The sequence below is a fragment of the Protobothrops mucrosquamatus genome, unplaced genomic scaffold (genome assembly GCF_001527695.2).
Source record: "Protobothrops mucrosquamatus isolate PMUCROS unplaced genomic scaffold, P.Mucros_1.0 scaffold468, whole genome shotgun sequence".
Taxonomy (NCBI): Eukaryota; Metazoa; Chordata; class Lepidosauria; order Squamata; family Viperidae; genus Protobothrops; species Protobothrops mucrosquamatus.
The window spans coordinates 703,390-717,699 of record NW_015386789.1 but is presented as its reverse complement, the minus strand read 5'-3'; the positions used below and the strand labels follow the sequence as shown (position 1 = coordinate 717,699).

Genomic DNA, 14,310 nt, shown 5'->3' with positions numbered 1-14,310 from the left:
CCAGCTCCAACCTGACCGAGCCCAGTTCAGGTCCAGAGTGAGTAGATACCACGCCATTATCTCTGGGGAAATCATCACAACGGCCTCCTTTAAACAGCAACACCAAGCTACCCCCGGTTGCCATGACACCGAGTCTCGATTTCAGATAATGGCGGTTGAACCAAGCCTGAGCGTTCGCGGCTAGGGGGCGCATGCGTACAGCCCCCTTGCTTTCTCTCGGCTCATCCAACCAGCTACCGCTTCCTCGAGTGAGGAGAAGGAAGGCGGAGGTAGGCTGTCCTGATTAGACTTCTACTGTGCGCCTGCGTGAGAAAAAAAGGGGGGGGGAAGGGTCGGGCCTGCCTGATGCGCGTGCGCAGTTGTGGAGGCGTCGGCAGGGTCTCGCTTTGACAGATAGATAGGATATTTTGTCCTTCTCGGTTGGGTTTTTTTTCTTGTGGTTTCTAGGTTGTTTTTTTTTCTCTTCCCCGGCCTTTAGAGATAACCATGTCGTACGGACAGTTAGAGACTTACCGGCCTGGGGGGCTTCCGCCTCGAGATTTCAGCACCATTATCCAGACCTGCAGCACCAATATACAGCGCCTGGCACAATGCAGTGAGTGATGCTTTTGATCTCTTTGACCCACATACCCCTACCATCTCCTGGATTATCCCTCCCCCGGCAAAAAAAAAATATTTCCTTTAGAAATGCTCCCCTTTCTTACCCCCCCCCCTCCCCTGTCGCTAACCTCTTTATTTGTACCGCGTTTTCATTTGTAAAATCCACGCGATCTCCTAACGTTTAAAGAAACTGTATATATTTAAAAGGTTAAATTCTGAACCTTACGAATTGGGATCAGAAATAAAGTAGCAAGCAGTTCCAAAGTCTAAGAGTCTAGGCATGATCTCTATTTGCATGCAACGTTTTAGGAGACTGTTTGTCCTCATTAACAATAATAATGATATCCAGTGCTTTTTTTGTAAAAAAGAAAAAAAAAAGAAAGGTGCTGGAACTCACACACATCATACAACCCGCCTTGCCTACCCTACAAGGTTCCATCCAAAAAAGGTGCCAGAACTCTGTTCTGGGTGTTCTATGACAAAAAAAAGCCCTGATGATATCTATCCCCATTTTTGCCTACTAATTGTTCTCTAGATCAGGTTATTTAAGAAAGTTGTCTATAGTTTTAGTGTGATATAGTGCGATGTAAAAATTTAAGCGAGTCAAATAGTTTTTCAACAGAAAATAAAATAACACACTAAATATACATCTGCACAAGACCACTCCCATCAACATTGACAGGGCAAGCCACTAGAATATAAATTAAGAACAAATCTCACTTCCTACCAGCCCTGATGATGATATCTAGTTTTTAGAGAATGAAATATCTGCTCCCACCTCCTATTTTCCCCACATCAATCCCTGTAGGGTACATAGGACTGAGAGACAGTGATTGGCACAAAGTCATCCAGCTGGCTTTCATGCCCAAGGGTCTACTGAAACTCAGAGTTCCCCATTTTCTTGCCAACAAAGTCAATACTACACCAAACTTTTTCTGTGCAAAGATATCCAGACTCTTTGTATAACATTACAAGGAGTGGTCAGCAATCTGGGCAAATCTAATTTAAGTAATAGCCCCTTGTGGTTCCATTTTGGGTTTGTAGCTAGCAACAGAGACCACAAAAAGCATTCAGGAAATAGCTCCATAACTTTCCCCAATTCACGCCCACATTTAATATGAGAGATGATCTCCTGCTGGCACAGCCTGCAGACTGCTGAGGAATCAACATAGGCTTGAATTGTCCTGTTTGTGCAAGCTTTAGAGATCAATGGACTGAGGCTTTGTATGCAACATAGCCAGGCTACAATGTGCCTGCAGCTGGACTGTGCTTTTACTTTAAGTTTATAAATCACATCATTGGCTTCTTCATCAGAGAGTGTCTTCATTTTTGTGGGGATCTAATCTCCAACAGATCTTCTGGGATTATTGACTAGGATTGGAATCAATATTTTTAAAATGTATTTACAGAACACCTGTAGATATCTGCCAAAAAATAATCCCAGGAGTTCACTTTTCAATAAGTGAAGGGTTTTTTTTAGTAATAAAGTACATACTGTATGTTTACTGACTAGCAATCTCACTGGCACTTCCTTGATGGATTTTTTTTTATTCAGCCTCTTCTCACATCAATATATTTAAACAATAATTTGTAAATAGATGAAAGAATTTTGATAGCATCCTTCCCAATGACTTAAGGTCAAATATGTTGATGTTGCTGGAATTGCTGTTTGTAAAGTGCCCAGAGTAGCATGAACTAGATGAATTGCTGTTCCACAAAAGTATCCAGAATAGCATGAATCAGGCACAAAAATTCTTTTCAGTTTCACTTTAATGGACAAGAACTCTAAACAATCCCTGTTCTGTTGACTGCAAGGAGTTTTAGTGGATTGTTTTTTGTTTTGGTTTCTCATTTTATAAATGGAAAATTATAGCTTCCTCTGAGCATGTGACTCAGTGGTGCCAGATTGGCATCTTGATAGTCTCATTGTATTTAAGCCTTGTTGTGGGCTAAATCCATCTACTTGTTATAATTTTGTTGAGACAAGTTGTGAGCATTGCAGTTATTTATATATTACTTATCACTCTTAGAAGATGACTGTTAATGTCTGACTTTAAGCCAGGTTTATATTCTCTTATTTGTTGTGAATGGGTCCCTTATTCAATAGGGACTGAATAAAACAGCTGCATACCTGTTTTGGGACTAGAACAGCTGCAGAGATAGATAAATAGAGTCAGTGAAGTTGAGGGATATGTAGCTATTAATTTGGAACCAACAGTTCCATTTATTTGTCCAATCCCTCTATCCTTCCCAGATTTATTTAAGATCACTGTGACTGATTGGTTTATTCTTTGTGTCCTGCAAGTGAAAAAAATCATTTTTTTTAGTCTAGCTTGATTTCTGATGACTTCATAGTATTGACAAAGTGTTTGCAGGGGGAGAGGTAGGATTATAAGAATCTAGAATTTGAAGTAACAGTCTGTTGTTTAAGGCAGTCAAGTTAAAAACTTTCTTCATTGTTGCGATTTATGACTGTAGTCTGAGTTTAATAACACACTTGAATTACTCATAGAGTTTGTGTTGCACCCAATAATTTATACTCTCTCATCTTCTCATAACTCAGTGGGGAACATACAGGTAGTCCTTGACTTACAACAGTTCATTTAGTGACCGTTCAAAGGTATAATGGCACTGAAAAAAGGAACTTGTAACAATTTTCACAGTTACGACTGTTGCAGCATCCCTGTGGTCACGTGATCAAAATTCAGATGCTTGGCAACTGACTCGTATTTATGCTGGTTGCAATGTCCCGGGGTCATGCGACCTTCTGACAAGCAAAGTCAATGGGGAAGGCAGATTCACTTCACAACCGGGTTACTAACTTATCAACTATAGTGATTCACTTAACAACTGTGGCAAGAAAGGTCATATAATGGGGCAAAACTCACTTAACAAATGTGTCACCTAACAACAGAAATTTTGGTTGTAAGTTGAGGACTACCTGTACATGCCAAATGATATGTTATTATTTTTTTACAGCTTCTCAAATAAAGAATTTGATGAATCAGTTGGGAACCAAGCAGGATTCTACCAAACTGCAGGAAAACTTGTAAGTATGATCTGAGTAGCATTTTGAGGTATGCAGGGCCTGAGGGCTAATCAGGTACTCAGATTAATTTTGGATATCTTAACTTTGAGGTCTAACAAATTCAAAGACTAGAATAATTTAATACTGTAAATAATTTCCAACACAAATGGGTTAAGAAAAAAAGTGATTGTGGGTAGCTTAGCTTGAATGTGAACGAGGTAAGGAAAAAGAGCAGATACATAGATTATAATAGGAACTGGATAATTTTGTATCATAGCATTCATGATATTGATGATTCTAACTGATTTGTCACAGTATTGTGTGGATTTAAAAATGCCCAAGTTCTAGAAGCTAAGCAAAATTTTTTTCCTGTGAACAAAAATCCCTTGTTACAAGAAGCCAAAAGGAAATCAGACCCCATTTTTCCCCCAAGAGCTGAATTTTTTAAAAAAACCAAACAATTAAATGCCAGAAAGCAAGAAACTAGAGAGTAAAGAAAATGAAATGGGATAGCCTACCAAATCACCACTTTATGAGCAAAAAACCTCCTGTTCCATCTGTTCATAATAGAGGTACAGCAATTCTAAGAATAGGCTTGGACATAAGCTTTAAATAACTTTCACATTCAAAGCATTTTTTCACCACTAAATAACAACAAGCAGTTCTATGTGTTTGTTTTGTTATGGAGTGCTGTCTAACTCAGATTGAATGACGACACTGTGAATCCAGTCTTTATAAAATTGTCAGGTAGGGGGGAAATGTTCAAGGAAAAAACAACTCTGAACAAAAACCAAACTGCTGAATCTGATAGACTGGGTTTTGAAAGCAGGATGGATATCTAAGTGAGTTCTTTTAATATGAAAAGCAAAGTTTAATTGCTCTAGAATTGGGCAAGGAGAACAGTTTGAGCCAATAATTAAATAATCCAGTTCAAATCACCAAATAGATGGCAGTATAACTGGCAAAAGTTAAAAGGAAATGGAACTAGAACATAAGACTTGCCAGAATGAAACTGAAATGTGTTTTTGTTCCTAGACAACAGTTGCAACATACAGCAAACCGGCTTGCCAAAGAGACTAATGAATACCTGAAGGAGCTAGGCTCCCTTCCATTGCCCTTATCTTCCTCAGAACAGGTTTGTGGGTTTATCTGTGGTTTTCATGTATTGGAAGAAAATTGAACAGGTTTGCTGATCACATTAAACTATTGCTTTTTAATCATGATTTAATTGGATGTTTGCAATGTCACAATAAGCTATGGTTTACAAACAACAGTGGTTGAGTTTGCAAAACATAATAAGCCACAATCAAGCATAACGCATCATAAATTAGCATGATGATGTGTGAACCATGCCTTAATGTTATATTCAGTCATCTGGAATGGCAATGCTTCCTTTACTTGGTGGCATGGATCTGGGGGCAGAGGGCATTCATAGACTGACTTACATATTTTGCACATGCTAGTTCTTAGTGTGAAGAAGGTATAAGTAGCATTTTGGAGTTGAGGAATAATTTCTCACTCAATCTTCTGTAATAATGGAGATTAATAGTATGTGCATATAATTCTCAGTGCCTGCTGGTGTATTAAATAGGTGTAAATTACCCTTTCACACTCTGGTTTGGTGGAAGTGTTGGACCTCTGTTTCTCCTATTGTTGCAATTATTATGTTGCTCAAAGCAACATTATCCCCAGAATACGAATATTTTACCCCCAGCAACTCTCTTGGGAGTAAGAGGTTGGGCTGAGAGTGACTGAACCAGTTATTCCCTGGGTTTTCACTGTGAATGGACATTAACCTGGTCCCACACCCTAAGTCTTTACACTGATTCTCTGTTTCCAAATTCCCAGTCATGGCCGAACAAGAAATCTTAATATCCTTTTAATGAAACAGTGGATAAAAGTGGTCTGGATCAGAATAACAGAGTTGGAAAGGGCTTTGGAGGTCTTCTATCCAACCGCTGCTCGAGCAGTAGACTATACCAGAGGTGTCAAACTCAATTTTATTGAGGGCCGCATCAGCATGGCGGTTGCCCTTGGGGGGCCGGGTGGGTGTGGCCAGGGTGGGCGCGGCCTACATCGGTGGGCGTGGATGGAGTGGGTGTGGCCTACTGGGTGGGCGTGGCCAGCTCTACTTCGTTCACATCAAGGGTGCCTGTGGGGGCCTGGGCAGGAGTGGGACAGATCTGAGGGTCTCTGGCAGAAGGGGGTGGGACCGGGGCAAGCGCCAAGGCATGGTCCATTTCTTCATTCCTCATAAAGGGTGACACCTCCCCAGCATGCACCCAGGGGGCGGAACTGATGCGGCAGGGGCTGCTTCCTCGCTGTTTCTAGATGCCCTTGTGGAGCTAAGACTGAATGCGTTTCAGCATAGATGGCCACCACAAAATTGTACATTGGCTCCCTCCCAGCCGGCCTGGGCCAGGGCCAAGGCAGCGGGGGCCGTTCCCTGTTTCCAGGATGGCTTCGCGGGCCACATGAAACCACTTCGCGGGCCGCATCCAGCCCCCGGGCCTTGTGTTTGACATGTCTGCTCTATACCATACTGGTATAGAGTATGATATAGAGCAAGCTGCAAAAATATTGCAAGTTGCAAAAATATCCAGTAAGAGCTAGAAATAAAGTATGAATATTTCTTTGAAGCTGGTGAGTTTGCTTTTACAACCACAGATAAAATTCTTCTTTTCTAGCGCCAGCAGAAACTTCAGAAGGAGCGTTTAATGAACGACTTTTCTGCAGCCTTAAATAATTTCCAAGCAGTGCAGAGAAGAGTCTCGGAGAAAGAAAAGGAAACTGTTGCCAGGGCAAGAGCTGGCTCTCGTTTCTCTGTAAGTTGTTAGCCAAATAGTCCACAAAGGAATAATTGAGGTTTTTTTTCTCCAAATGTTTTGAAGATGGCAAGGTGTCTTATTAACCTGAAGATTCTTATGTTCCTTTCTTCTAGCTTCACATCCTCTACCCTGTTTATTCTAAAGTCGTATTATAGATGGTTCTACTTCTTAACAAGGAAAGTTCTGAAAAACATCTGGGCTTTATATATGTTCCGTTACCCACTTGAAAAAAATAAGGGAAGGAGGTTGCTTTACACCAGGGGTCTTCAAACTTGGCCCTTTTATGACTTGTGGACTTCAGCTCCCAGAATTCCTCAGCCTGGCCCGCTGGCTGAGGAATTCTGGGAGTTTAAGTCCACAAGTCATAAAAGGGCCAAGTTTGAAGACCCCTGCTTTACACTTTCTCTGTCAGGACAGTAGCTAGGATGTGAAGGCAATGTGGATGCGATATCTGTCATCCCATTGATTGCCACAGTTACTTCAGCTGATCTGGTTAAGTGAATGTCTTCTTCCTCCCTCACTGTCCATGTGCATCCCTCCTGAAGCTGGACACTTGTTGGAAGTGGACGACCATCCCAGATAGGAGGAGAGTTCCAATCTTTGGTTAAGGATATACAATAGCTGCGTTCCCCTACTAGAAGGTCCATACATAGGACAGTAGCTATCTTTCCATCTTCTCATAGCAAAGCTGTTATACAACACTATACCAGTCTTATGTAATTTGGATGGGGAAAATGAGAGTTCAGTTGTTACTTGAGGCGAGAGACCAATGATGTCCAACTGATGAACATATTGATGAATAGAAAAAAATACAAGTCTGAGCAGTGACCTTGAATTGCATAATTCCTTTACCCCTCTTCTGGCACCCAGCAGACTAAATTAGGTAGACTGATTCAAAGGGGCACAGGAATAATTATCATTCGGTTGCAAACATAATGACTTGATAAGATATTTGTCCCTTCCTGTTTAGTTCAATTCTATTTCAGTTTTTCGATTTTATTAGCAGTCTATGTTGCTTAATTAGTACTCTTTTAAATGAAAAAACTAATTTTGCCTTGGATATGTCTGTGAAGTCCATGACTTGTAAAAAAAAAAAAGCCTGTTAATTAGGCCAGAAATTGCTACATCATATACTACCAGAGTAAATTTTTGGCTGATCTAGAATTGTTTCTTTCCAGGGAGATGAGAGACACAGGGAAGAGCAGTTGGTCTCATTTGACAGGTAATGCTTACTGCTTTCTGATATCTATCACCTTGCTTCTTCAGTTCCAAAAACCTTCCTAATGCACATTCATTAGAAAATAAATCTGATGTGCTTGCATCACAGGTTATTCAGAAATAGTGGCTGAATTCAGATATCGGAGCCAAATAATTGTTTAGGTATCAGGATGTTCCTCAGGTTTTGTACTCTTTCTCTTGTGCACTCCCAATTTTCTTATTGAAATCCTGGTTAGCAGACAGTATAGCTCTGGAACAGCCAAATAAGGTTTCCTACCATCATCCAAACCAGAATCAGAAATCCAGATTGAATCATAGTCTCTGGTTCAGGTTTAGAAGTAAATTATAGTTTGTGGTCAAATATTTCTGGCATTCTAATTGAGTAAAGTTCTTATAGTAAACCAGGAAGCAAAAAAAAGGAATTGGAAAGTGAGGAGAATGCCAATAAAACAGTCAAGTGTCTGGATCTAGTTTGTCATATTGAGTATAAATATTGACCAGGTTTTTAGCATGACACTCCATGTCTGCAAAATTAAAGTCTAGGTGTCCAGATGACAGTTTTCAGATATTGAAGCTATTGTTCATAAAAATGATCTTTCACATTTCAAGGGTAACAGAAACAAAATATGGGTATGCCTGTCAAAGAAAAAGTGGTAACATTGTTTTGGGAAACACACAGCTCTCCCCAAATCTTGAATTTAAATATAAATTCACTAAATGTAAATTCACTATAAAATTCCTGAACAACTTCTATCTCTTCATTCCCTTTTTAAATATACAACATACACCAATCCATGTTAAAACTTAGATCCACTAAAATCCTGATTCAGAATTAGATAATTAATTGGAAGCTGACATATCTAAAGAACACTGTGCTTGGTTGGTCTTGAAATATAAACAAGATTATTTAAATTGCACCATGCATTGGGTTAATACATCATCTCTTTCCTGAATTCTCCAAACAATTTGGAATTCAACTTTCAAAAATCTGATGTGGTGAGACTTCTAGCCCAGGTTTTTGGAAATGATCATTTGAAGAATTGTGATCCAATTAAATTGGGGATAGAATTTCTATTGGGGATAGAAAAAAAGGAATGCCAGTTGCCAGGAGTTTGTCTTAAAATATATAACTTTAGCTTGCCTCATGTGAAAATGTTTCAATACACAGAAAACCATTTATAACTATTTCTCCCCAGTTTATATTTTAAAAGATACTGCATTCTCAGTTCCTTTGGTGTTGAATGAAGACCACTGAATAGTTTCCACAGCTAAGGAATGTGAATCAGTAAATCCAAAAAGTATTTGGGTAACCTTTTCCTGATCTCCTGAGAATACAAGAAGAGTGGATTGTCCATTTTTTCCCCCTTCAGCAATGAAGAATGGGATCAGATGCAGGCTCAAGAAGAAGATGTAGCTATAACAGAACAAGATCTTGAATTAATCAAGGAGAGGGAAACTGCCATTAGGCAATTGGAAGTAAGTAGCTGATAGATTTAGTTAGATGCAATGTTTTTAAAAAATACACATTAAAAAGGTCAAAGGCCTCTCTTTGTCAAAAGCCACGTCTATGCTCTTCGTTTACGTCCTAGGATATTTATCTAATACTGTACAACAGGCCTTTTTGGTTTGATAATCACTGTTGGAATTTTGAGAACACCTTGGAGAATGATTGGGATGGACAGCCTTGTCCATTTGTAAAATAGTTGCTATGCGAAATATGTCTAAATGGAAAGCCTCTATTTACCTTAATACAAACTGCCATCTCCTTCAGTTCTGCCGTCTGTAGGATGTTTCTTGCTGTCTATATACCTAAGTTCTTTTCTAGGCAGATAAACACAATTCAAACTAAAACTCTAGATTAGGAACCGGTCCGCACAAACAAAGCCCCATCCGCGGAATGCAGACAGCACACAAAACTACGCACCCTCCGGTCCGCGGAAAAACCTCTCTCCATGGAACCAGTCCCTGGTGCCCAAAGGTTGGGGACCTCTGCTCTAGATTAGAGACATCCATCACTTTGTTTTTATTAGAAAACTTAGAGGGCTAAAGGCATTCATGGAAATTAAGAAGATGCCTGAGGCTGGCCCTTTACATTGCAGCATGTCAGTTTTTCATAATTTTTTTTAACTTAAAATCAGGTGGTGCAAGGAACTTGATAGGCACGAGGCACATTATCTGTGAATACATAGATGTCTCACTGGGAACCTGGGATACGAACATGACTTCTTTCCAGGCAATCTCGAATGAGTAACAGTTCAAAATAAGAGCAAAATGTGCAACATTGATAGTATTTGATAAATTGATATGAATCTTTATACTATTCATATACTATTCATAAAGCTTCTAATTGTTATTTGGGAAAAATGCTGCAAAGTGCAGCACATTGATATTTTGGTGTATCTTCTTAAAAGATAAAGTGTATGATTTTTCAAAATGTGGGTTGCGCTTTTACAATCAGTTATTAAACAGGAGGAGGATGTAGTAGAAAGGGAAGAGATTGGAATAGGTGAACCAGACACATAAACCCAAGTATTCTTCTAAGACTGGAAGATGATCTAGTGCTTGTGGTACACAATCGTAAATGAAATTTCATTTTAAAGAATGAATTGGGAGAGTAAATCCAAAGATCCAGCAACAGTGGCAATACAGGGCAACAAATAGCTGTTCCAAAAAGCCTCTTTCTGTAGGTATAGTATGGACAATGAGACTTTAGAGATAAGACATACTAGGTTGTTATTTAGAAAAAAATAAATGTAACTGGAATAATTATTTGGCTTAATAATTGGAATAATATAAAATATAAACACAAAATGCAGTAATTTCTTGCATACTTCCCTTTCAGGCAGATATCTTGGATGTGAATCAGATTTTTAAAGATTTGGCTATGATGATCCATGATCAGGGAGACATGATTGGTAAGTTAATAGTGGTGTTTACTTGGCTGCAAACTATATAATAGATTTATCTAGTAGCTTAGAAAGTTATAGCTTTAGTTTGGCAAGATTCTGTCTATTTGGTATAAGCATATAAAGGATTAGACTTGATTGGATCTCCAGGTCTCATCTCCAGGCTTGGGAACTAGACTAACAATTATTGATCAGCAAATTAGTACAGCTAAAGAGTATGCCACACTGCTAATTTCATGCTGAAATAACTTTATACAGCATATATAAACAGGTTTAACTGTAGGAAGAATGCATCATATAGTGGTGATGGTTGTGGGTTGTTTTTTTTTAAAGTGGTTGTTCTTTTTCTCTATAGATAGCATAGAAGCAAATGTAGAAAATGCAGAAGTCCATGTGGAAAATGCCAATGATCAATTGCAGAGAGCTGCTTATTATCAGGTAACCTTTGTACAGCCCCAAAGTCTTTCAAACTTACAAGTAGGGACAGCATAGTTGGGATTTCAGAGATTCTCTTTCTTTCTATTTTGATTTTGAATGTTTTCCAATCCAAAATGATGAGAAATATATAGCTTTCCATTCCAGTCCCTTTAACTGTTCATAACTTAGGGCAGTGATGGCGAACCTTTTAGAGACCGAGTGCCCAAAAACTGGCCCTGCCCCTGCTCCGCCCCCACCCCGCCTGCCCGCAGGGCCACTCACTGCCTCCAGGGCCCGCCGCAGATCGCCCAGCAGCGCCATGGTGGCCACGCCCTCTGCCCGCGCCCCGCAGCATCAACTGTGCACGATGAGGCGTGAGGGCAGAGTCTTGTCTACGCTGCCTGGCTGCCATGTCCTTGGCTGCGCTGCTCCGTGTGGGCCACGCTCGAGGGCAACTCTCCTCCAGGGGGGCTGTTGGAGAGGAGGGGGTCACGGGAGGAGGCAAGGCTGGGGCAATGGTACATGTGCCCACAGAGAGGGCTCCGAGTGCCGCCTCTGGCACCCGTGCCATAGGTTCGCCACCACTGACTTAGGGCAGACTGAGAGGCATGAAAGGATACAAGCAGCTAATCTTCTGCATGCCACCCCTCTGTTGACTCAGCTCTGATCCTTTCCCAACTGTATGTTTAGCCTTAACCACATGCATTAGTCTTGGGAGAATTAACTGTTGCTTCCCACCCTCCAAGATACGGCATGCTTTTTAAAAGTAGAGGAGAATATTTGTAGCTCAGGGTTGAAATGAGGGGTCCTTGTTGCTCTCTGAGCTTGGTTGTTTTCTTGCAGATGTTCTATTACCCAAACTAGGTAACATCATCAGTGCTAGTGCTGATAAGATACCCAAACATTGCACAGAATAAAATGCTTCTTGTCTGAATAATAGTTTCAAATCAATCGCTGTTCAAAACTTGTTTTATTTGAAGTTTTTAAAAAGTGAAGTTTAAAAAAAGTGCTTTATCCAATGCATTCCACTGTCTAGTTACTCAAGTTTTTAAATTATGTTGGATGGTTTTCACTGCAATTCTAATCCTAAAATGGGAGCTGAATTTTGCTTCTCTTGTATATCTCTTTCCTCTACAGTATACCCTATTGTTTTTTGTTTGTTTTTAAACAGAAGAAATCACGCAAGAAGATCTGCATCCTAATTTCTGGCCTGGCTTTAGCTTGTTTAATCTTGGTAATAATCATTTTGCAAGTACAAAAATGAAGTATCTCTGTGGAATTAGATACACAATATTTCTGCCATGAGACAAGCTTAAGAAATGAGGAGATTGAGGTGAACTGATTTTCCATTAGTAATTATAATATAAAAACTAACATGAAGATAACTAGTTCTTGGATTTAGTGAACCATGAAGACAGTACATGTTAATTTATTTTATGTAACTAAACTTGTGGAGGGCTTCGTTTTGTTTTCCCAAATATTCCTGTCCCAAGTATTGAAGGATGTGATCAGTCATCTAGAGTAGCTTATTAATTGCCGTTAAGCACTACAGATCTAACTCTTTTTTAATGTGTACTGCTTTTATAAGTGACTCATATAAGAATAACTCCTAAGTACAAAATCCCAAGCAATGTGCATCACCCTTTAGGAAACCGCCAAAGTTGTTTGAAACAGCAATTCCTGATTTCTGTTGTATATGTCTGGAAGCTGCTTTGAGTGTAGCCCAGTGGGCTGGACAAAAAAATAGGACTTTCTGTAGCAGACAAAGAAGAGTTTTTCAACTTGGGAAGAGAGAACATCTCAATTTTCCCAAACATAGCATAGCTACTATGAGACATATTGAAGCTAGTTCTTTTCAGAAACTCATTTGGTAATGATTAGTCTGAAGGTATTTGTATTTAAAATCCTATTTCTCTCTGCTTCATTTTTGTGGTGACTATCAATTGCTTAATAATATGTCCAGATGTTTTTTTAATGAAGGTGTCATTGGAAATGGCCCATCCTACTGTCTCTTCCCAACTTTGTACCACTAGCATGTGCATTAAATACTATAGCAGTAAAAAGTTTCCAGAGAGTCTGAAATGGAAAGATAATAGAAGGTTATGCATCTTTTCTTTTAGGATTTTGGTAAATATGTCTGTCCAAAAGATTTCTTGTTGGGAGTACCAATTTCCTTCCTAGGCAGTCTGCACATATTGCAGTCAAATGTACTAGAAAAACAAAATTTAATGAAAGAAGATTGCAGCATACTTGAGGCTGGTATGACTTCTGTCCTCCTTTGCATATAGTGAGAAGAATGACTTCTAATTTCCTCTTATATTTAAATGTGTAGTTTAATCCTGACCTGCTGGTACCCTATTTGGATTGGGAAAAAATATTTTCCATATTGGGACAGTTTAGGAAAAGTGTTAGTAGTAAAAGGAAGCTTTAAACCTTTTGTATCAAAGGAGGATTAGAAGCATGCCAGTCTAAGATTCACTATTCTGTCTTTATGGAAACCCATGGGTTCCACTTTATGCCTGATTTGGGTGTTTTAATTTGCTCAGAACTTGTATTTTATGTGAAATTTCTGGGTAACTTATTTGGGTAGATACTCTTAAAAGAAAATGGGCATGGAAAGCCTAAAATGTTGACTTGGTTACATTCTGTATACAAGTAGAGAATGTTTTTCTCCTGACATCTATTTATTACTTCACACATTTTACATATTTAAATGACTAAACTGTGAAGTTGCGTGAAGAATGATGCCCTCAGTTGCACATCTTTCTTTGCACTATCATTCCATCCATTTAAGTATCAATAAACATTTTTAGATATTTGATGTCTCTTTTTTAGCAGAAATTTCCTGAAAGGTTTAAATTGGCTTTAAATTGTTGAGAAAATATTTGGCTTCCGTTTGAAAGCCAAGATGGTATTGTTAGGAAAAATTATTACAGCCGCTTTTGTTCTTTATAGTCCATTCCAAAGGGTGCTTCATGTGTTTACCAGTTGAAGATTTATGTTTCATGCCTCTGAACAGCATCTTCAATTCATGAAAGCTTATGTCCTAATAAGTTTTTATAATACACAACTTTTGTGGGTTTGCTGCTACAGATTCATTGTGAATGAAGTCATTGTGAATGAAGATTATATCTGGAGTAATAGTGAGGTGTCTTACCCTATTTGTTACCAAATTCAACTCAATTTTTATTTCAGATGATAATTTTACCTCTATGGTAGTAGTATCTAAAATATAGGTAGTCCTCGACTTACAACCATTCATTTAGTGACTGAAGTTATAATAGCACTGAAAAATGACTTACAACCATTTTTC

General features: G+C 39.0%; 1 protein-coding gene across 1 annotated transcript; it reads left to right on the top strand.

Moving 5' to 3' along the window:
- The first annotated feature begins 336 nt into the window (after positions 1-336).
- Positions 337-13,813, top strand: STX12 (syntaxin 12). The gene is made up of 9 exons (XM_015816593.2): positions 337-595; positions 3,580-3,649; positions 4,664-4,763; positions 6,316-6,453; positions 7,635-7,678; positions 9,045-9,150; positions 10,517-10,589; positions 10,936-11,018; positions 12,169-13,813. Exons 1-9 carry the CDS (start codon positions 487-489, stop codon positions 12,259-12,261), a joined length of 816 nt encoding a protein of 271 aa, XP_015672079.1. The 5' UTR covers positions 337-486; the 3' UTR covers positions 12,262-13,813.
- The last annotated feature ends 497 nt before the right edge of the window (positions 13,814-14,310 follow it).